General features: G+C 36.9%; 2 protein-coding genes across 2 annotated transcripts; both read right to left on the reverse strand.

The window, feature by feature from the left end:
• Window positions 1-9: 9 nt before the first annotated feature.
• On the reverse strand, window positions 10-4,588 carry LOC130410742 (zinc transporter ZIP3-like). Its single transcript, XM_056735580.1, has 3 exons — window positions 4,452-4,588; window positions 3,699-4,021; window positions 10-2,767 (listed from the first exon to the last, which is right to left on the reverse strand). The coding sequence occupies exons 2-3, from the start codon at window positions 3,903-3,905 to the stop codon at window positions 2,027-2,029; spliced, it is 948 nt and encodes a 315-aa protein (XP_056591558.1). The 5' UTR covers window positions 3,906-4,021; window positions 4,452-4,588; the 3' UTR covers window positions 10-2,026.
• Window positions 4,589-4,720: 132 nt separating this feature from the next.
• Window positions 4,721-10,097, reverse strand: sgta (small glutamine rich tetratricopeptide repeat co-chaperone alpha). Its single transcript, XM_056735579.1, has 12 exons — window positions 10,013-10,097; window positions 9,306-9,451; window positions 9,117-9,220; window positions 8,936-9,023; window positions 8,748-8,847; window positions 8,500-8,604; window positions 7,696-7,837; window positions 6,571-6,633; window positions 6,447-6,484; window positions 6,184-6,342; window positions 5,913-6,059; window positions 4,721-5,225 (listed from the first exon to the last, which is right to left on the reverse strand). The coding sequence occupies exons 2-11, from the start codon at window positions 9,403-9,405 to the stop codon at window positions 5,948-5,950; spliced, it is 1,011 nt and encodes a 336-aa protein (XP_056591557.1). The 5' UTR covers window positions 9,406-9,451; window positions 10,013-10,097; the 3' UTR covers window positions 4,721-5,225; window positions 5,913-5,947.
• Between the last annotated feature and the right edge of the window lie 14,274 nt (window positions 10,098-24,371).

Below are 24,371 nucleotides of genomic sequence, written 5' to 3' on the forward strand. Positions count from 1 at the left end.
AATCCAGCATTATGATTTAAACAGTTTTATTAAATTACATGATTGATTGACCAGCATTTCTAAAGAAAAGGTTTGCAGCACTTGTAAAAGATCACAGAGACAAACTAATAAAAAGTCTTCATTCATCAGAAAAAACTAATGGATTCCATTGATTTGGATTATTAGGTTTTTGTTGAATAGCATAAACATGTCAAACAAAAGTCAGCCAACTGAAGATAAATTGTGGCTTCAAAAATGTAAGAGAAAAGAAAAACAACCACAGATTAATTTAGGACATTGACACAGTCAAAGATTGTTTAAATACACAATAAAAAGGTTCAGTTACCTGAGATGCACTTTGGGTAAATTCAGTATTCGTGCTATTTCCATAACAATTCCCATCAACTTGCTACTAAGACTCTTCCTGACTTCTAGCATCATTCAAGCCGTACATTTCAAGTGGACTACATTAAATAATTCTTTGTACTTTTACATATGGGAGTAAATCATGATTTATGTGTATGAAAAAAAAATGGAAAGACAGAAAAATAAAGCCTTAATGGGCGAATAATCAAACTGAATTAAAATGATAATCATGGTTGTTTACTCCACAACATAATCCACCATATGCAGTCAAAACTACATTTATTCAGACACCTTCAAGATTTATGATCACAGTTAATTCGCTATAGTTTAGAAAATGGTGATAAAATATTACAAGAACTCAAGAGTTCATATTCATCTTGATAGCGTCAGATAACTTTGAGAGAAAGATACGTAACGGATTAGAGCTGTCAGGTGTTACATTTGAATCCACAATTAGATCATATCAATTTAGGGCAAATAATTACCAATCAATGCTTCATTTTGTTCAGTCTTTGGGGTTAAAAGGTTGCATTAGAAATTAAATATAAAAAAAAGTTGTATACATTTTACTGGTAATCTGCTGTTCTAACTGATCTTCACTTAAATAAATTAAGCATCCTGCACCCACAAGTAAACATATCAAAAATGATATCTGGTGTCTGAACAATTTTTGGTTTGACTATATCCACAACAAAACAAGTCTCTCAAACGCAATTTTAGACACTTCCCTTCCGTTACTAAAAACACCCAAACTATTAAAGTCACCATGAAATCAAAGAGGTCAATTCCAAGTATTTACACAGTGTTGAATTGATTATTATAAATGATTCATCAGTGCACATTATTCACACTCATTATTTATTTGTATTAATTTCACTTGTGATCTTTAATCAAAAACATTAAGCTCCTCTCCGCCTCTCAACAACAACTGTTCACAACATGACGTAAGTAACAAAAAATTTTAGGACTGGCATTTTTAGCCCTCTAGTGCAGGTTTGTTTCCAACAAACCAATCAAAAAGGAAGGCCAAAATAAAGCCCCGCCCTATATTTTTCTAATTCCAGAAGGCATCACACGCGAATATAATATGTCACACTTCGGGGTGTCAATCACAACTTCCGTTTCATGGTGACTTCAAAGCTTCTATTTCCACCAGTAAAGCTCTTCTATACGAAGCAATTTTCATAGTTACACAATTTATCCGAGACAAATTTCTCTATCTCAATAACAACTGCATCTTTTTATATTCACACCTCATCTTGAACTTACATTCCTATGCAAATCATTTCAAACAAAATGTTTGACATTCCAAAAAAAGAGACTTTTACAAGATCCACACAAACAGTAACTGGATGAAGAACGGATACAAAATGGAGTGGCAATGTTTAGTGTCTGTAACAGATGTACATCTTTTAACATCAGACCCTTTTATGAGAAACAGACTTATGATATAATGAATGAAACTGCTGTAATATGTGCTATTTCTGTTACCCCCAAAAATGTTCAATCTGTTAAAATCATATAAAATGTAGTTTTATACCCTGTTTGGAATAAATAGTAATAAAACGCTATATGGAATATCAATCATTTTACAGTAAATATACTGAACATGTTGAAAATAACGTTTGGCATGTTTAACAGTTGATGCACTTGGAAATGTGTCTCAGTCTTTCAAACCTCTTCACCATTTGATAAAGATGAGCCCTGCTAGTATACCATAGCCCATGATAAGAAACAGCACCTTTAGCAGCCTGTCGTGTTTATCCTCCAGCTCTCTTGAGAGAATCTCAAAAAACGTAATGAAAAGGAATGTGCCGGCTGCCAGCCCCTGGAGCACTACAGAGATAATACTTCCCGCCAAGTTCTGGGCCGTCTCAATACCCATGCCAATCCCAATGCCCATAGGAATCATCAGACTCACTGTTACGCCCAGCTTAACAGCATCCAGTATGGGCACTCCTGCCTTGGCTACGTTAACCCCAAGAGCCACGGCCGCCAGAGTCTCGTGGATGGCCACTCCAATGAAGAGGCTTCCTAGCTTAGCCCCGTCTTCCTGAAGGCCCAGCGCGAGACCCTCGAAGACAGAGTGAGCAGAAAGCGCCAGCACAAGACTAGCTAACCTCAACGGGCCAGCACGCGTCAGATCCGAAGGGCTGAAGTTTCCGTGGTGATGAGAATGACGCTGATGGGCTCCGGACGACCCACGAGTGGGTGTAATGAATGGGGTATCATACTCAGAATCGCTCCCCGCTTCCGAACCACCTGCATTAAAGGTCTCCAAGTCAATGAATGAAGGCTTTTCCTTGCGGAATGTAAGCACGGCCTGTTCCACAAATACTGTTAGAAAAAAGCCAAGCATCATCATCGTCTCCGCCAGCGGGTAGTCCGTGGACACATTTAGCATTTTCAAGACTTCCCCCACCTGACAGCAAACAAAGAAATATGAGTTTCCTTATGTGAAACTGAAATTTGACTCCTTAGACACAGTGGATTTCCTTATTGCAGCTCAGGTTGTAAAACTGGATTTGACTGTAAATTACAACTGTAAAGTATATAATTGGTTTCCAAAAAATCTAAAATCATGTTTTTTTTATTGTGCATTCCAATTATTATCAAACAAACTGCAGTTGGTTTGTTTTGATTTAAGCCATATTAGCTCAAACAATACAGCTGGGCAATTCCAGTGTTATGGACGTGAACATAAAAATCCTCAGAGAATGAATTTGTTACTATTATAGTGAACTATCGGTTTATATTTTACTGAATCCTTGTTGATAGAGTCTTTACATCAAAAAAAATGCCAGTCTATGAAAAAAAATCATATTTAAAAAAAGGGAAATAAACATGCGTTGTGACAAAAAAAGCACAAGTTTTTTGGGAGACAATAAACTTTCTGTAAAAGGATTTCTGTCAAATAAAATACACATTCCTGAAGTAATAACACTCAATGAATGGAGAAGGAATGCCTCTTTATAGAACATAAAATAGTTACTTTATAATAATTTTCATGTGTCTGTTTATGAGGAATATGTGGCGTTATGGATGTGACAATCCTCAAAATGGCACGTACCTGACTGGAAAATTATGCTTTAAAAATAAAACAAATGCTTTACACATTTGAAGAGAGATCTCACATGGGTATTTGAACCACCAAATGTGAAAATCAGTGCCGTTACCATAATAAAAACCGCTGGTAAAAACAAACACAGTAAAAACATAATAACATTATAAAAAACATGATTTTTTTTAAAACGATTAATTCATTTCGGAAGCAAACTCTTCATATATTTGTGAATGTATGCGTAAATGTATTCAAATATGAATTAAAATCCAAATCTCGTTTCACTACATACCTTATCTCTGACCGCAGGTAAAAGGGCATTGAAGCAGGTGGCCAAGAAAACACCTCCTCCAAAAGAATTGCTGAACGAAACCACTTTTCTGTACCTGCCAAATTTATCAAACTCTGTCTGCATCACCCGAACAGGGATGAGGATCCCACCCAGCATGAGGGCAAAGACCCCCAGCAGGCAAAGTATTTTGGCTACAGCTATCTCCATATTGAGGAGATGGGATGCGATCCCGGTTCAGCAAACCATTATCTGAAATAAATAACCTCTGGTGGTCTGTTTGCTCCAGTACAAGTACCCTTGATGTTAGGTTACACGAAGCATCCCTGTAAAAAAATGTAAAAGTCATTTTGTAGATAACACAGTGTTTCTCCAATACAACCCATCAAAATGACATTTAGCATGCTAACTCTGACGAGCTGCTACGTTAGTTATTTACCGATGCGTTTAATATGGTGCATATATAAGAACAATACAATACGTCACTGGATTTTAGTCTAAATTCTGCAAATAAATTAATACAAATAATAAGTGAGATTTCATTTTAAATAGGCTATTTCCGGAAACGTATTTATTAGCTCAAAGGCTAAGCTAACAAACAAGAACATACATTTGGATGACGTCTGCGGTAAGAGCACGTCGAAGCTTTCATAGGCTCAATTAAACAATAAAACGATAGAGTATAATTATACAGATATCGTTTATATATAAAAGTTAATATAAGCATTTTTATAGAAGTATAATTAAAGCGTTTACCAGTGTTTGTGTCGATACTTCCTGCAACTGAAACACCTGTTCAGTGACCGGGACAAAAAACTAGAGAGCTGCCTTCCCGGACAACACTGCTGTGCATCACAGGACGTGAGGAATGCGACTGATCCCAAAATGATTGACAGTAATAAATAAATACAATTAAACTACAACGCCCTCTTTTATACCACACGCAACAAATTCCATCAAAGCAACACCAAAATATATCCACTTTGTTGAATCCCAAACCATCACAAAACTAACTTTACGGGCAATTTTAACAAATTTCATTTCTTTAATAGTAGTAGGCATGAGCAGTTTTGAAACAGGAAACTTCAAACGCAGAGAACAGAAGTACATAAGTCCTATATGAAGTCGGACCTTTAATTGTCGATGTTGAGATTGCACACCATCCTTGTCAATGCTGTTCAGTTTTAGTCACAGACCAGTACAGGTGAATCACCGAGGTGTTAACAACACAGCAAATTTGCACGTATGTCCACAATGCTGTGATTCGATAACAATCACAATCCGGTACTCAGGAATATAGTGTTAACCTAAAGTACGTTTGATCTGACATCTGTCCTGGCTGCGCCCATACATGATGTGTAAATGTGTGCTCATGACTTCTCCCAACAGGTAGTTCTATGTGGGGCGGTGGGCGCACATGCAGTTTTTATTGTGATGAATCAAATGTCTTATCCCTGGAGTTGTAGGAACAAGGTATATCTTAAAAAATAAAAAAGTAGCCCGTCTTCCCTAGGTCCACCAGGCCAAATTCTAAACAAAACAAGAAAAAAGGCGTTACGTCTGAACATATATCCTCTACATTAGTACATATGTAATAATCAACTTTTAACACAACTTAAGAGTAAAGGGGTCATATGGCATGAATATGTGTTTTTCCTGTGTGGTGTGTTATAAGTTGTGTAAGACACGTAAAATGGCAAATATTAAAGTGTCAGAACAAAATAAACCTTCTATCTAAAAGCCAATGCTCACCCAGACCTGCCTGAAACGCTTTTTTAGATCCCCCACCGCAAATCTACGTCAGTTCGTGGTATGATAAGACCGCCAACATGTATACACAAGTAAGGTGGGCGTACCTGTCAATACAAATGCTGAGGAAACTGATGTTCCAAATATGATAAGAGGCGTTACATTTCCATCACACGCTTGCAGTATTTGACCAATCAATACACACTGGTTAACTGGCCAATAATAGCACACCTCGCTTTTCACAGCAATGAGCTTTGTTCAAAATCTGCGTGTTCAGAGAGGCGGGGCAAAGAGGTGATACAGACATGCACGGTATGTGTAAAATAGAGCATTTTAAACCTTAAATCCACACATTGCACTACATCCAAAAACAAACAAAAATATTTGTTTTAGACGTGTCATATGACCCCTTTAAAATGTGTCTATACTGTCCTGCATAAAACTCAATGCATTAAACTTTTAATTTACTTTTACTAGATGATGTGTTGTACCACATTATGTGGTCAGGGTTCTTCGCTGCCAGCACTGCTGGGTGGTCGACTGCGCATTTGGCTTCGTAACTGCTCAATAAGCTCTGGGTTCTGCTGCTGCATTTGCTGTGCAAACTGTTGACCGCTATCACACGACAGAAAAACAGCAATGAAATCTCACATATAAACCATAGACATAGATCAGTATAAAACATTCTGTTAGCTACTGACAAGAGCAGGCTAGCAGTGTATAAAGAATGTGAACTTACGCCTGTATGAGGCCAGAGAGGTCAGTGGCACCTGCTCCAGATCCAACTACGGGTACAGGCCCAGGTCCAGGTCCAGGTATAGGTGCAGGTCCAGCAGCTCCTACGGGGGAGGTCGCACCTCCCATAGGAGCGTAGGGCCCGGATATCATACCTGACATCCTACGCACACAATCAATCAATATTTATCAATCAATATTTCATAAGTCAATAATCATCTTTCTAACAAATTCATCACAGCATGTGTTTTAATCACGTATACTCACAGTTGCTGCACTTGTGGGTTGTTCATTAAATTAGATGCCTAAAGAAAGTGTAAGTGATTAGGTTGTACATATGGTGCTTCTATATGTTTTGCAAACCTGAATACAAGATGATTGTGGCCCTCACCATGTTCATAAAACCAGGATTACTCAGCAAACCAGCCAGGTCAACACCACCCATAGCCCCTGCCTGAAAAAGATGAATTAACTCAATTAGCTTCACTGCTTTCAAAATGACAAAAAAAGCCTCTTATCAATGACTTTGTTTACATGCACATCAACAATGCGATTATTTTCAACAATCAGAATGAGGACTTTACATGACGTGAGAACACCTCTCTGCTCCCGTTTACATGGAAGTTTTATTAGTCTAAATATTTTCTAATACACAGTACAAATGATAATCTCAGATACAGAAGTTGTGTATATATATAATAATCGTTTTAATATATTTGCGTCAAACCCCACACTCCATTATGTTTACCTGATAAATTTATAGAGATATGATGGAAAATGTCTCCGCAACAGTGGTGTACGCTGTCATCGCGTTCATGCTATTTCTGTATGAAGTTAAGGAGACTGCTGACAGCATGTTGTGTTCACGGTTCAGACTGTCATGTTAACCATGACTTTGCGCTTATGGTGCGAGACAGAAGCACATCCGCATCTTGATCGGAGCAGCATAAATGTGATTAAGGTGTTTAAATATTGCGATTAAAGGGGTCATATGACACATCCAAAACAAATATTATCGTTTTTTAGATGTAATGCAATGTGTCTACACTATTTTAGGTTCAAAAACACTGTATTTTCAAAATACCGTGGTGAGATTCAGGCTTCAGGTTCCAAAGCAATTGTACTGACAGGTACGCCCACAGTACTTGCGTAAACATTTGGGTGGTCTTAGTCAAATCATACCACCAACTGACGTAGATTTGTGGGGGTGTTGTTACACGAGGCGTTTCAGGCCGGTCTGGGTGAGCATTCACTCTTAGATAGAAAGCATATTTTGTTCCAACCCTTAAAATTTTGCACCAAAGACACAGAAAAACACTTATTCGTGCCACATGACCCCTTTTAAAACCGGCATACACCACATAGGTTACTTCGATTATGTGCTTAGTCACATTATTTAAATCTATTGATTGCGTTTACATGAGGTAAAGTGTAATTGCAATATTTACAATAATCCTTGTATAATCGCATTATGAGGGTGCATGTAAACGTAGTCACTGTGGTTCTGTAAACTCACTGGGCTGGACTGTGTGTCCTTCATTTTCTGTTCTGCTATTAGCAGGTTGTCTTTGTAAGTGCCATTGTCAGGATCCAACTCCAATGCTTTTTGGTAGAAGCTCACTGCCTCCGAGTACTTGTTTAAACTCGCAAGAGCAAGCCTTGTTTTTTACAGAAAACAACAGGAAAAAGTAAACAGAAATCAATTACTTGATACAAGATGAAGAGATCTATGAACTGGAGCGAGCTATGACTTTCCATTGACTTGACCTTGACCAGAAATTAATGTTAAGGCTAAATAAACATCTGCCCTTGAACATTTTCCCTAAAGCTATAAATACTACCAGAGGACCTCGTTTGAAGGGATTTTTCAGAGGCAAAACAGTGGCATTTTTTCCATCTCCTCTGCACTGGATCTTTCGTCAACGTCATTTGTCAGGAAAACAAGTTTCAGTTTCACAAGCAGCCAAACATCAACGGATGCTAGACATCAACGTTAATAGCGCTGTCAATATTGATATTTCTCTTAAACAAGCGCATCGATTCGCTTCAGAAGACCTTTGTTAAGACCACGGTGACCTGTCGATCCATTCTTTGATCGGTGGATGCCCTTTTTGGAGCTTTAAAAATCCCATTCTACCGCTTGGAAGTAAAATGATACGTGGTATTATAACTCCGACTACATTATTCTTCAACAGGAAAGGCATATTCAGTCAGGATGCCTTGAGGGCGAGTTAAACATGGGGAAATTTTATTTTGCGTCTGAAATATCCCTTTAATGCCTCCTCAGGAAAAACAATATTAATATTGATATCAAATTTACCCCATGCGTCCGTATGCTTTACTGTAGTTTGGATCAATCCCAATGGCACGTTCACAGTCTTGAACAGCTCCAGCATAGTTTCCCAGTTTGCTGTTGGCTGCAGCTCTAAATGCAACAAAACAATGACTTTTTACCTAGCGAACAATTGATATTTTTACCCAACACTACTTAAGTGAGTCCCATATGAATCAGTGTTTTTGATTTACCACACTTTGCTGTATTTAAGATGTTTTCATGACATTGTTTACCTGTTGCAGTAGTACACTGCATTTTGAGGATTAAGCTGGATGGCTTTAGAGTAAAACTCCACGGCTGCGCTAAAGTTTTCTACCCTCATCTGATCATTGCCTGTGAAAACATACGCACAGCTATGGATAAGAGGACTGCGTGAAGCATCTTCAACCATAAGACCAACGTGAAGGTGTCATGGGAATACCATCGGTTTTAAGACATTCAGCCTCTGCTAACTGCTCCGCAGTAGGTGAATCACAGGACGAACTGGTATTGACTTGCGGTGCACCTGTCTGATACATATATGAACATCTTGATGAAATCACATTCTGTGTTATTAAAAAACAGTCAACATGGTTCGCCGGCATTGTAAAAACAACTTTTACCTCTTTTGTAGCTGATGCAAATATCTCTGGCAGAGTTTGACTGACTGCTAAGGTCTGATCTTCCACAGATACACCAAACGCTGTCTCCAGGCACTGGATGGCGACTAGAAAGGTTGATAAATAAGGACCCGTTCATTACAAACCAACACCATAACAATGTGCAGAAATGACTCTTGCAGTCGGTTTTACCTTCTAAGCTTTCTTGAGCGTCCGATGACAGACTTCCACAGGCCATCTGATCATGAAGAAACTGGATTATAGAGAACGCGAGACGCTTTGTGTCTGCCATTCTGTACTGAGGCTTAATCCTCGCCAAATAAAAATGTGAAGGAAACCTGAAAGACATATATATATATATATCAGTATATGTTAAACACATAATACAAAGTTACAGGAAATCAGTATCAAAACTGTTTGCAGTTCATGTAAACCTTAAAAATTATACAGTTTACATGCTACATGACATTTAGTGTATCAATCAGCATTTTATAGGAATTAATGGTTAACATCAACTGTTCAGATTAGTCAGTTTATGTGCACAAGCTAATCGATACTAGGACAACAATATATGAACAACCTAATGAAATGTAAATAATGGCGTGAAGCAATGAGAAACTGTTCTTGACGGGTAAATATGCTCAAAAGGTCCACAAAAGCAGTTATTCATGACAGAACATTCTAGCACACAGTGGATGTTAGCTTATGCTAACAGTTTCCATTGGGTTACAGCGTGTGTGCTAATACAGCGACCATTAGCTTCAGTTCGCTAGTCTGTTTAAATGTAAAAAGAATAACGAACACGGATCACCAGCCATTTAATACATTACACTAGAACCATGCAGAATTATACTTGGTTGTAAATTATGAATAAAACATGTTTGTAGGTTTACACTCACCACTTGTCAGCACTCAATGATTCCTAGTAGCCACTAGCCAGTAAAGAGTGACGATTCACGTGCGCGCGCGTCTGCGTGCCGTAGAGCCCATGACGTCATGATATGGGTAAATATCAAGGTTTCAAAATAACAATATTTATTATTATTAATGTAGGTTCTTGGCATTATGTTATGTTTATTCTTTGAGCAATAAAAAAGACACATAAAGAAACGTTACGGCGCATGCGCACTTTTGTGAACCAACAACTAAACTTCCGAAACACAAACAATAGAATACCTGTAGATTATTTCTGATAACAATCAGAAGGAACCGAGAAGAACCGTTACTTGACTAAACTTGTCTCAAACTCAACTGCTATATTTCAATGTACCATACGGTTTCTTTAAATGATATCAAACTACAGGACCCATTCAACAAATTGTACATTTATAAAACGAGCATACAACAAAATTTAACAAATCGTTTATTTAAAATAGAATTATTATATATAAAATATAATTATTATAATACAAATTAATATAAACATAAATTAAAGTAAATCTAAATAGTCATATTATTAGACACTAGCCGAACACAAACCGGAAATTAACTGGGGGTCATTCGATATCAGGCGCGTTCCATTTGGCCACAAGTGGACTGTGAAGTGGACATGGTGTTCAACCATCTTAAGTGAGAATCCAATCCGATGGAATCGAACATGTTCAGAAGGGCACTGCGAACGGCGTAGGGAATCAGGGAACATCTATACATCACTTCGCATCTAACTGCCACTGCACGCCGCGTCACGAGTCAGAAAAACAACGGACGAGTTTACGTCTGCCTTTTGTACATTGTGATTTTTTTTAATTATTGTTACTTATATTAAATAGTTTACTGTGGTTTGCTCCACGTAAATATGTTATTTTACTTTTTGTAGCAGTGTCATTATGTCGGCTACACACTTGATATGATTAATATATTTATTTAGATTTAGTGTGCAATTAAAAAGTAGTTTCCATATGTATGTAAGGATTCATCCATTTTGCTCTTATTATACAAAGTTATGTAAAAGTGGTAAGCAGCAGTAGTAGTTCTTTTTTATAATGTTATGTTATTTACCTCAGGAATGTATACTGCTGCACCACATAGGGAAAAAAAGCGAGTTGAGACTGATGTGACTATGGATTAAGAACACATCTTCACTTAGTTGACCAAATTAAAATTTATTTTTATATTGCATAACAGTAACAGAGTTTCAAATAATCAAAGCTGCATCGGTCAAATAATAAATATAAACTTAAAAAAAGGCCCTTTTAAGGAGGCACGTATAACTCCGCTGCTGAAGAAACCGACTCTTGTCCATGCACTGCTAGGAAACTACAGACCAGTATCTCTCCTCCCCTTCATTGCAAAAACCCTTGAGCGTGTGGTAGCTGACCAGTCTTTCTCACACAGAACAACCTCTTGGAAACTAACCAATCTGGTTTCAAGAGGGGTCATTCCACTGAGACTGCACTGCTCTCAGTCATCAAAGCCCCGAGACTGGCAAGGGCGGCCTCTCAGTCATTTGACCTTATCCTCCTGGATCTATCGTACGCTTTCGACACTGTTATCACCACATCCTCCTGTCAACCACCACATCCTCCTGTCGATCCTTTAAGACTATGAGTGTCTCTGGAACGCCGCTACGATGATTCGAGTTTTACCTCTCGGATAGGTCATTCAGAGTATCCTCGAGAGGTGTGGTCTCTGAGTCCCAGCATCTAAGTACAGGGGTACCCCAGGGCTCAGTTCTTGGACCGCTACTCTTCTTCCTAAACACAATGTCCCAAGGTTCTGTCCTTAGGAAACATGGCTTTTCCTATCACTGCTATGTGGATGACACACAAGTCCACCTGTCATTTCAGCCTAATGATCCCATGGTTTCTGCGCGGATCTCAGCATGTCTGAATTTAATTTCACTCTGGATGAAGGACCATCACCTGCAGGTGAACCTTGCAAAAACTGAACTGCTTGTGATCCCGGCCGAACCGCAGACTCTGCACGGCCTTTCCAACCAACTTGGTTCATCAAACATTACTCCTTCTAGAAGGGCTAGAAACCTGGGAGTGGTAATTGATGATCATTTGAACTTCAGAGATCATGTTGCCAGCACCATCCGGTCCTGTAGATTCATCCTCTACAATATTTGTAGAATTAGACCTTTCCTGTCCAGGCTTGTCATGTCCAGACTGGGCTATTGCAATTCTCTACTGGCTGTTCTTCCAGCTTGTACAACCAGACCTCTACAGATGATCCAGAATATAGCGGTAAGAGTGGTCTTTAACAAGCCGAAGAGAGCGGATGTCACTCCTCACATCATTAGGTTGCACTGGTTGCACTCCCTATAGTCGCTCGCATTCAATTCAAATCTCTACTCTTGGCCTACAAAACCACCTATGGTTCAGCACCCCCTTATCTTCACTCTCTCTTGTGCTCTGCAGTCGAACAACGCCTTGTGGTCCCATCCCACAAAGGGGAAAAAAATCACTCTCACATTCTTTCTCCGGATGTGATCCACGACTCTGAAACGATCTCCCTCTTGCCACAAGATCAATGGATTCTGTGGTTGTCTTTAAAAATCGGCTAAAAACACATATCTTCCGTCAATATTTGACCCAGTCTTCTACTTTTTTTCTACATTCCTTTCCCTACAAAAAAATAAAAATCTTAGGTTTGTATACTGTGGTAGGCTAACTGAGACCAGTTATACTGCACCTATGTATTGTTGTTCTTTCTTTCACAAATTGCTTCGATTGTTTTCCCCTATTTTGTTTCGCTTTGGGTAAAAGCTAAATGACAAAATGGCAAAATGTAAATGTAATCAAAAGTGCGCAACCGTGCCGTTGCCTTTCTTTGATGACGTTGCAGGGCATTCCAATGGAGCGTTTTTTGTCACCAAAGTCCACTTCAATATCCCGAGCTCAGGGAGTAGGGAGCAGTGAACACTGTGTAGGAACCCTATCCGGGAAACGCAGCTATGGTCTATATAAATGAATAGCTTACTCATGTCGTGAAGCTACCGTGCCGAAAAGTATGCCCAAACGTTCTATTAAATTAATAGGAAGTTATCGCATATTAATGATAAAACAGTTAAGTCTCACAGTACGTTCTGTGGCAATTTTTTTATTCATAAATGTCGACTGTCTAAATCTTCATTTTTATTCAAAGTATTCTAAAAAAGTATTAGTATGAGTCTGTATTTGGCGTATTCTGACAGTATTTTTTTTTGCTTGTTTTGTTTTTTACTTTATCTTTGGAGCTTCCATTTAGTGCCTTTATTTTTGGATTTTGTGTGGTTATTCTACACTTTTTGGAAGGTGTAGTTCTTTCTTGTTCAATTCAATAATAAAAAAGGGCTGTCGGGGCACTGACAGTGGCAAATGACGTGTAGTTTCTGAAAACATTACATCTAAATGAAATCCTATGAGATACATATGTAACTTGCTATGTGCTCAGGCTACAGCTTTACCTTTTAAACTTGAACCTTACGTCGGGATTTACAGTAATAAAAAGTGCTTTATGTTATTTGTGATAACTATTAACCTTTTAACATATTTATTGAAAGATAGAATGATTTTATGAAAACCAGCTGTTAGTTTAAAAAGGTAGCAGTAGAGGGCAGCACATTTATACAATTTCCTTGTTGGGGAAAATACATAGACAATTCCAATGGTTTCTACAAATACCATTATGAACCATCAGCTGTTCAACTATTACACAATTTCTTTATGTAATGCGATTCGTTCCTTATTTCAGCAGCATTTATGGTTTTCTATTGGTTCCCATCTAACACCACCCACCGTTACCACTAGATAGGCAGAGAGTATAGTTTAGAATTATAACAATTTATCTGATGATTTCTATTATTATTCATCTGGGGTATAAATTTTACAAATATATTTCATTTGAATCCGTCGTGTATTGGTTTTTCCATATTAAGTGTTTTCCTCAAAATTAATTCCTCAGCATGTTTATTCAATTTAATTACATTCTATTGTACCTAATTGTTACCTAATTGTTCAAAACAACTTTCGAGAAACACACGCGGGATAACTATTGATTTTTATGAACATCTTCAAAAATACGTCATTCTTAAATTATACTTTAAGGGCCGTTTCCCAGACAAGGATTGGCTTAAACCAGGACTAGGCCTTAGTTAAATAAGGAGAATTAAGTTGTTTTAAAAAACATACTTTTCAAAAAAACATTACGTGTGCATCTTGAGACAAAACAATCACAGTTATGTAATATCAGTGCAACTGTTTTCGATCAAGGCATCTCTCACTTTTAAATTAGTCTGAGATAGGCTTAGGCCCTGTCTGGGAAACACCCCCTAAGGGTGGTAACGATATACGAAGTTTTCAGGAAACCCAGCTTTGAACTCTTTTAAATCATTTTTCACATCGTCGCATTAAGCTAAAGTGTCAGTTTCTAGCAATTAATACTGAGGTCATGAGCATAAATATTTGAGCCTGATAATGAATTGGTAACAATCCTGTCTGTGTGTTTTTACATAACACATCATAAGTCTTGTCATTGCTCAGTCATGTGTACCGTTTGCTTTGAGAAGGGGCATTTGTTTTGTGGTGCTCTCTGTAAGGCGAGCCATCCAAATTCTGTCAAGGACTGAAACTGTGTACAGCGAGGATTAAATTTACAATACATTGTTGATGGTTCATTTGACTTCTAGCAACAGTTTACTCAAAAATAAAATAAACAATAAAATGTCAAAAAAGGTTTTGAATACCTTCGAAAGAATATCACACACACACACTTTTATTTCCACCCTTTTGAGGGGCACAGCTCCAATCCACATTCAGTGTGAGAACTGACTTAAGTAATAGTTTTTCAAAGCACAGTTACTGTAAAATGGGGGAAACGGGAATCCCTAAGCAAATAAATAACACATTTATTATGTTTTGAAAAAACATTTCAAATAGTTGGATAGAAAAACATTTCCTTGGAAATTCCTCATCAGGCCCAATAAAATTCCAGCGTCACACTATGGACTACTTTAACATAACATGCCATTTATGTTCAGCCTCTGTGTGGGATTTTAATCATCTCTCATAAGACCAGCAAAAGTGGACTCGTAAACTAGGATGGACATGTGCATTGCTGTTCCTAATCTTTCTGACAGCTTCATCCCCTGAGTCCACCCAGTAATGAAATCCATTATGTTGGAGGTGTGAATTTTTCTTGAGATGTTTTTAATCCTCACTGAGTTTATACAAGATGATTATTTTAAGGCGGTAGCTCTGTGCCTTCACAAAACATGCCTCCTGGTAATTTCCACTGAAAGTTTTAAAGGAACACTTCACCTAAAAAGGAAAATTCTGTCATCATTTTCTCACACTCGAGTTGTGAACACAGAGAACGATATTTGTAAGAATGCAGGAAAGCAAACAGTTCTGGGGCACTTTTGATTTTTTACCTATCATTTTTCCTAGTTTAAAGGTCCAGTGTGTAATTTTGGGGATGATAGAAATGCAATACAATGTACATAGCTATGCCTTCAGAGGTGTATAAAGAGCTTACACAATGAAACGGTATGTTTTTATTACCTAAGAATGAGCTATTTCTATATCTACATGTATTTCGCCAAGTTCTGTCTGCATTTGTAGTGCTTCGAAAAGATGGGGTGGAGGTATTTCTTTCAAAACCTTTTATACCCAAAGATCTCATTTTGATGTATCAATCTTGTTTTTTCCAACCATTGAAAAAACAAATCAAAGCTACACTCACAGTTCTTTAAGAGAAATAAATCAAGTGTGACTTGAAGCACGACTCAAGAAATGAGTGATGTGGGCTTTGCACAGCGAGACGGTGATTTACTTACTTATTATTAATCAATTTGAGAGCTCCTAGACTGACTGTGTTGGCAGATTTCTCCTTAGAAACATTATAAGTGATAATATGCAAGAAAGATGTTCTTGTAGAGATGTGAAATTCCCTTTGGTTTGCCATTGTTGGGGCTTTTCTTTAATAATAGCAATTAATGGTGCAAATTGAAAAGGTTCAGTGATTGCAGCAGTCGTTCCATTTGACTTGAATTGATTTGACCACAAATCAATTGCGAGGCTAAAATAGGAACAGCTCCCAGAAAACCATGCAGGCCTGCAGTTTTCAATAGATTGATTCTTTAGATTTCACTACAAACACTGGGCAAGACCTTTTGATGGTTAACACCAATCCTTAAATTTAAGGGGGATCACTGACACAACAAGTTGTTTTGCTTTTTTCTTGGATACTTTCCATATAAATATATAGATTGACATTAAATATATTTTCTTGAGTTGCAATATTTTATATGTAGAAGAACATAGTTATGTAACAAAGATTGCTCACAACTGTAAAACACGTCAAGGTCATGGGTTAGATCCCAGGGGATTGCACATATGTAGAAACAATTGTATAGTACAATGCAATGTAAGTCACTTTGGATAAAAGCGTCTGCCAAATGCATAAATGTAATGCTCGGATGAAGAAGTAACATTTTTCGTGATCATTTTACAATTTAAAGTCAAACATTAAAAAGGTTTTCTTCCGTTTCCTTCCTTGTTTTGCACTCAAGCTTGCTAAACCAGAAGATTTGTGTTATATCAGAGTGATCCAAAGACCATTTTGCGTGCTTCAATGCACAAATAAAATAATATGGTCAACGTCACATCTTTGTCTTGAATGTTCAAATTGTATCAGCTGCTTCATTTGTCAGCCAAGAACAATTCTCCTGCAGACTCGTGATTCTCTTTGAGGTTTGTTTTAGTATGTTTCCTTTCAAGATTGATTAGTCGTAACAAATGAATGAAATGTGGACCGACATCAGTCAATTTGGCTTAATTAATAGATTTTTTCTGAGGTAAAAATGGCAAAAGCTGTCAGAGGGGGTGTTTATTCTGGATTTTTTCAGACTTAATGCTTATGTTCACTGTATCACAAATCTTAATTTCATCTTAATATGAAGCCTAAAATAAACTGTTTTGCATTTTCCTTTAATGCATCATGATAATGGGATATATTTGAAGTCATTTAAAAAGCTCTCATTGAACCCCGGTTGTTTATTTTGATTATTCAAAACAAATATGCCGGTAAAAATCATTTAAGAAATGCAAATGAATATTGTTTTTGGTCGTCTCAAGACATGCCAGTATCCCCTTGGTATAAATGTCCTATAAAAGCACAATTTGTTGTCATGGCAATTTGCATTTTTAGATGTTTTACTGTCTAATCATATCAAGTGTAATTCACAAGTCATGGTTTGTGATTTTATTGTCTATTGATATGGTTTTCCTTTGCTAAAAGGATAGTTCACCCAAAAATGAATCTTTTTTCATCATGTATTCCAAAACAAAATGACTTTCTTCTGTAGAACACATTAGAATATATCTTGACGAATTTTGATAACCAAACAACATTCATTTACATTTCTTCTTTTCAACCTGGTCTTATCAATTTGCATATAAATAACACGCTGTTGCATTATCGTCTAATACCTACGCCAAAGTTCGATTTTACGTGCATACGATACGCCAATGTTTGTTTGTACCTGGGTTGAGAGCAGCCATTTTTAAACATAAATGAAGAGGAAACACTGAAAAATGTAAATAATATTGTTAGGTTTAGGGTTTGGTTAGAGACTAGAATATGCACGGACGCTAACATTAGGTTCAGGGTTTGGGTTAGGGGACAGGTTAATGAGACAAATTGCTGTCTAATATGCACACACGCTAAATTGGCGTATCATATGCACGCAAAAATAGGCGTGACAGGTTACAGGTTAAAATGATGAACTTCATCATGCTGTCCTGCAAATGTAATTATCATTCGTTTGAAAAGACACTTCATTACATTCATTTTTGTGCTCTTTTTAGACAGAACTTGTTTTCTTAAAGGTGAGATACCCTTTACCCGAATCCATTGAGTCGGTCACTAAAAGCCCGAGGTTGCAGTGAGCTGTATGTTTGCTGTGAAGACGCTTTTGTGTTTATAAAAAGATGCAATTCGTGTTGCTCAATATAGGCCATTATCCACTAAAGCTCTCTGGCACTGCACAGATGGAAATGAGCACCGTGTAAATGCACTTTAAGATTAATGAAACCACAAAGCAAGCTGATCCTTGATGTTAATAATTTATAGCAGGCTTTTATTAATGTTATACTTTAAGAGCACTGTGGTAAAAAGGTCAGGCTCTTTTCCGTGATGTTGTGTTCTTCATTTACTTTGTTTTTTTGTGGGACTGGGGTGCCCTTTGTAGGATGCAAAGCTAAATGAATAGCTTTTAAGTGCAGGACAACATTTTTCACAGCAACTCAATGGATGGTTCGCGAAAAAATGAAAATGATTCAAGATTTTTAATTTAAATGAAAAATCGCATGCCATATCAAACCTGCATGACTTTCTTCTGCAGACCATAAAATATATTTAAAAAATACTGGTACACCGATTACACATTTTTAGGGGAATGATTCACATCTATATTTTATTAATTGAGCCAATGAAAAAATATATATACATATTTTTCTTTCACTCAAGTTATAAATCAGAGATGTGAATCCTTACCCTAAAACGTTTTAATTGGTTGAAAGAAAACCTTTTTTCAGTGTAGCAAACAACAATGGACCATATTGGCATTCATTGTATGGACACAAAACCACTGAGACATAGCTTAAAATGTTGTCTTTTGTGTTTTACGACACACTAGTGAATAAATCTCTCTAAATCTGCAGTAATTCTGTTGAATTAATCTCATAAAAGAACGACTAAACAGTATGTTTGAAAGTTTTGCGATGAGTCTTTTTCTTGTGTTTAAAGCTTTAATCTTTATACTGTTCACATGTATTCCTGTAATTGAAAGCGCTAATCTCTCTGACCCCTGATTTCAGAGAACTCCCAGGAGGAAATTCTCTCTGTGGGAGCTGAAAGAACAGGTCTTCTCAGCTTTAGACGGATGTTCACTCAATGGATCAACTGGCAAGTTCAGCATCAAGAAAAATGCGGAAAACATGTCATTTTACAGGGAAACGCTTTTGCGGTCTATTACAGACGCTCCAGCTGCCAGGAATTGTTTTGATTTTAACTGAATTTTTTACATCGTAAAAATAATCCAAATCCTGGCAAAACACATTCCAAAGAATGCATAACCATCATAAAACAGTGTTCCACAAATGTATCATTTTGTGTCATGACTCATGAGACATGTAACCTTGGAGTCTTTCAATGACGGATATATGGGCGTTTTGAAGCATCAAAAATGGTTCTCTATCCATTGCCATTACCAAACTGCAGAGCCAGGATATTATTCAATATAACTCAGATTGTCGTCCACTAAAGGGAGATAGTGGAATACACCTGAGATGGCTTAAGCGGGGGTAAAATATAGGCTAATCTTTTCCTGAAAGCATTACAATTTTGTGCATAACCTTCTGCAATCTGTGTGTCTGTGGTTATGAGCACATAGATCCTAGAACAACCCAGAAGCCGAAGACAACACATAAGAATGCTTACAACTATTCAGAACCAAGTAGTTGTCTTATTGTCAAACACTTGACACTTAACCAAACATACATTTTTTGAGTTTATTTGAATTGTGACATTCAGAGTTTTATTATAAAAGTGATTTTGGACCAAAAACAGGCTCAGATCAATTATCTTTGGAAACACTTCCCAAAAACAAAATAAGACACTTAAAAGAAGCCAGTGCTACATGTAGCCTTAACTTCTTTCTAAAAGTAATATGGATTTTCCATTGACAGCGTATGTTTAACAATATCCATCTTTTTAAATATCCCTCTAATATCGCCCAGAAACACAAGCAATCAAATCCCGCAAAAATCTCCCCTAAGTGGCCAACCAGAGGAGCAATAAAAGACCTTCAGCTGACAAGGGCTATTCAAGAAATGTATAACAAGAATTGGTTTGCCAAAATAAATAAATTTGAGAAACCATGAGGCCGGATGTAATTGATCATACACACCGATCTCATTATATGCATGAGATTGAAGCAGGAATGCTTTGATGCAAAAATGCATGTTGAGTAAACATTTGAGCAGAATAACAAGATTCATATCAGCGATCAATAAGTCACAATAGATTCATCTGCTCTCAGCTTTTGTGCTTCTGAAACAATTTAATGCAGAACAGCCTTCAAACGCTAACTAGTAAAGATGTTTCTATTTTGTTATGTTGTTTATAAAAGTTTTGCTTTCCCCAAAGTGACAAAACATATTTCAGAGAATGTTGAAGGAACGGGTCCGGTCGTTTGGAACGGTAAGCGTGAAACTCAATTTTAAGTCTTGCTTGTCCCATCGCGCTGTTGAAGCTTGGCCCGCAGCTGATGGTGTGGAAATGATCTACAGCACACCAGAGACTCCGAGATGAAAGCAATCAGAGAAGTTTCTCAAAGTCATTAAATGTCAAATTTACTATCAATCCTGCTCGTGATGAATACGATGATTAGATTTCAGGCAGGAATTACAATGTGGTATATTTTTTTGTGGCTTTCATAAATTGCTTTCACGTCCCAGCAGAACTGCCCCTGCCCGCAAGTGTTTGTTGTTGTCATTCATGCTCATGTGAACATGAATTGTTTTAAAGAATATTTACACAGAAGGTTCCCTTACTCACTTATTCATTGTGACTTTGTCAAGTTCTAAAATGAATGAAGACACAACAACTTGTCCATTAAACTCTCTTAAAAATAAAGTTGCTTCAAGATGCCATAGAACAGTGGTTCCCAAATGGGTTTATGCGTACCCCCAGGGGTACTTAGGGGTACTGCAAGGGGTACGTGAGAGAAACTGAAATTTAGGAATAAACAATGAAAATCAATTAATTGTGATAGTTGTATTGTTATATGAAATTAGGACTACACAAATATATATAAAAAATTAATTCATAAATTTAAACGCATTTCAATTTATAAGAATTATTTTTTGAGCCCGGAATCAGGAGCAGTATCTGGGCGCGAAATAATGTAAGTTAGGAGAGGTTGCGGTTAAATGTAAAACATTTTTTTTTTACAATTTTTACGTAAAGCTACATAAAGAAATGTTTATAAGCAATACACCTACTTAGGGGGCATCCAATATAATAACTGTCTGACTCTCATTTCACTGTATTTTAATGCATAATGTTGCGGTCTGGTCAAGGGGTACTTGGCTTGAAAAAATCATAAAAAGGGGTACTTAAGCAATAATAGTCTGTGAACAACTGCCATAGAAGATACATTTTTAGCTCAATGGTTTCAAAGAACTTTAAAATGCAAACTGTTTTTTTCACAAAAGATTTTTGCTGTGAAAAGGGTTCTTCGGAGTAATTAATAGAAAGACACGGTTCTTATAAGAACCTTTGAGTAAATGGTTCTTTGGGGAATCAAAAATATAAATTCTTCTATGGAAACTCTGTGAAAAACCTTTTGTAGCACATTTATTTTATAAAGTGACCTTGTACAAGCTTTTTAAAGTTTATTATACTCTGAATGATGAGAGTATTTGCATTTTTTGAGTGTTACCTTAATCATCAAGTGTGATGCCAAATCAATTTGAATGAACAAGAATTCATTATTTCTAATTTAATGAGCTCAAAATTCAAATTCATTACTCTTGCCTGAAAGAACTGATGTTACCATTTGTGATTTCCCCCTGAAAATCCCCCATACAATCAAATACAGAAAGTTTTGCCTGGGACACTTTAGACAGTAATGGTATTGGAGAGACGTGCGGTCCAGCACAGAAAGAGAATTCTGGGCACGTAACCCATTGGGGCTCTTGCAGGACACAAATGGATGAACTGGCAAGACATTTTGCAAGGGCTGTTCTTTCACAGAGCTGTCAAACCCATTTTGAAACACGATAGGTCGAGTAATGTCTCACTTCAGCCTTCTGGATTAAAGGAATACGTGCTTGTCTGCTGTTTTAATGTAAACAATGTGCCTGCTCAAAACATTACTACCAGTGTCTGACATAAGACATCATAAGCTGACTCAGAGGTTACAGGAATAGTGGTGCCACTTATAATATCAATAATTGTATTAAAGGTTCACTGTGTAATTTTTTGGAGTATCTATTGACAGAAACGCTAAATAATATACATAACTATGTGTTCAGAGGTGTATAAAGACCTTACATAATGAATCGTTATGCTATTATTAGCTTTGATTGAGCTATTTCTATGTAAACACGGGTCCCCTGGAATTTACCAAGTTGTTTCTATAGTAGCCCTAAACGGAAAAACTGCTCTACAGAGTGTGTTTTCCAGGGGCAGACAGGGACACACAGGGACTTTTACCGGTGGGCCGCATCTAACATCTAAGGAGGGAGGGAGGGCTGCCGCAGAATTGAGGGCAGTTCTTGGCCAAGAAGTTGTTTTTTGTCCAAGTCCAGCCCTGGCGTTTTGTTTATACGTTATCTTTTTCGCCAAAGAAGCAAAAGCCTGACAACCTCTTTGTCCTGTTGGAGTTGCCGTAATTCTTCAAAGGAAGAGGGAGAGGTGAACTGTTGGTTGCAATTCACAACCTCACCGCTAGATGCCACCTCAATCTCCACAGTGCTCCTTAAATTTAAAAATCAAATATATTACATTTTTGTGGCTTTAATATGAATCTCTGAAACAGCATGCTTAATTGAATGCTATTCCTAAAACATTTCTATTAGTTGTGTGCAATGTCAGGTAAAGTAAGTTAATTTTGTTCTTTTTAGAAGACAAAAGTACAGTACAAAAATAAGAGATGATCACTTACCAAAACTTAAAGCGATGCAAATATTTTTTTTCTATACACAAAAATTAAGCATATCAAGATAATTAACAAGTTTTAAGACCACATGACATTTTTAAAGTCTATGGCCAATTCATAGATAAAGCACTAAAATCAATTAATTTAACATTTTAATCTGCATTTATATGTACACCACATTCTTAATGTTTGAATTACTGCAATAGACATAATTATTTATTTGTACTTTAAAAGTGGCATGTCAAAAATCCTTATACGTAAATTATTTGTTTCTCATTTTTTATCACTGCCTAGAGAGCAATGATGTCAAAAGAGAGATGTAGTGATCTTATAAAAAGTAAAACAATTATTTTTTGCGGTAAACAACTGCATATTGATTATTGTATAACCTTTATGAAGCAAGAATGGTGCCATCAAATATATTATTTAAAAATAAATTAATTGGAATAATTCATTCAAATAATAAATAATTTATGCATAATGCCATCAACCCATTCCATGAATTATTCAAAAATTGTATGCTCACCTACAGTACTTCAATAACTTCAACCACACCCACAATGACTGAAGAATATGACACAACAATATTTGCATCTTTTGCCTCTATGACACATTTGTTCTGTTCTGCAGAAAAAATGTAACATCATGGAAATATGTCCGTCATCGTAAGCAGGCGGCGTTCATATCGATTGTGCTGTTTTCATTTGGTTATGATGTGTTCTCTGGAGAACTAAATTTAGAGGAAGTCTTAACAGCTGCTATATCATTTATGATGGAATATTCCTCTGAAGTGAAGCCAGGACGAACAAAGAACTGACTATTTGTGAAAGACTGACGGTCAGTATTAAGCAATTGTACAAACACTCTGGCAAAATAAAACGTTTGAGTTTTGTCTTGTGGGATTGAGTTGTTTGCTTTGTAATCATGTTCAGATACTGTACAAGTCACTAAGAAATTGAACAAATTTATGAGCATTATCTTCAGATCAAATCATCAGTCTTAATCTTCATAATTGGACTGTTCTGGAAGCCAACACTAATGGACATCTAAAGCTATGTTGTTTTGGAGCAAACTCGTCTTGACTGCATTGCTAGACAGTAAAAACAAGGGCATTTGTAAAAAGCGACATGTTTTTTCCAATATGGCTTCAAGACATGCTGACAGTTCGACATGTTTTCAATATGTTAAAACTCAAGGGAATATCCTTAATTGAGAAAACCATTATATATCAGATCACAATTGGCTTGTTTTCAGCATCGTGTACAGGCTATTTGTGCTAACGACAATTTTCAATGAATAAAACAGGAGCAGGATGGACAAGAAAGTACACGTTTACATTGAAACAAAGCTTCTATCTTGGGAGCTCAGTTAATCAGAGAAATAGATACGTGAATGGAAGACATCTCATTTCATTCCCATCTAATGTCTCAGGAGAGATTCAACATAAACAAGCGTAACAGGTTTTCTTCTCTGCCTGATTTGAATCATAATGACAACACATGAAAGCTGGGAATTAACCCTTGTGAACGGCACACGCTTTCAGGTTCAGACAATAAAGCAGTTTATTGCAGCGAACTGAATAAAACCAGGGTAAATTTGTTGTTTGA

This window comes from Triplophysa dalaica, chromosome 21, assembly GCF_015846415.1.
Source record: "Triplophysa dalaica isolate WHDGS20190420 chromosome 21, ASM1584641v1, whole genome shotgun sequence".
Taxonomy (NCBI): Eukaryota; Metazoa; Chordata; class Actinopteri; order Cypriniformes; family Nemacheilidae; genus Triplophysa; species Triplophysa dalaica.

Excerpts from the sequence above, each read along its gene's own strand:
- LOC130410742 (XM_056735580.1), bottom strand. The coding sequence starts at position 3,905 with ATGGAGATAGCTGTAGCCAAAATACTTTGCCTGCTGGGGGTCTTTGCC. Across the intron at positions 2,768-3,698 it reads TACCTGCGGTCAGAGATAAG|GTGGGGGAAGTCTTGAAAAT; the intron begins GTATGTAGTGAA and ends GTTTGCTGTCAG.
- sgta (XM_056735579.1), bottom strand. The coding sequence starts at position 9,405 with ATGGCAGACACAAAGCGTCTCGCGTTCTCTATAATCCAGTTTCTTCAT. Across the intron at positions 9,221-9,305 it reads CGCTCAAGAAAGCTTAGAAG|TCGCCATCCAGTGCCTGGAG; the intron begins GTAAAACCGACT and ends CAACCTTTCTAG. Across the intron at positions 6,485-6,570 it reads ATCCTGGTTTTATGAACATG|GCATCTAATTTAATGAACAA; the intron begins GTGAGGGCCACA and ends CACTTTCTTTAG.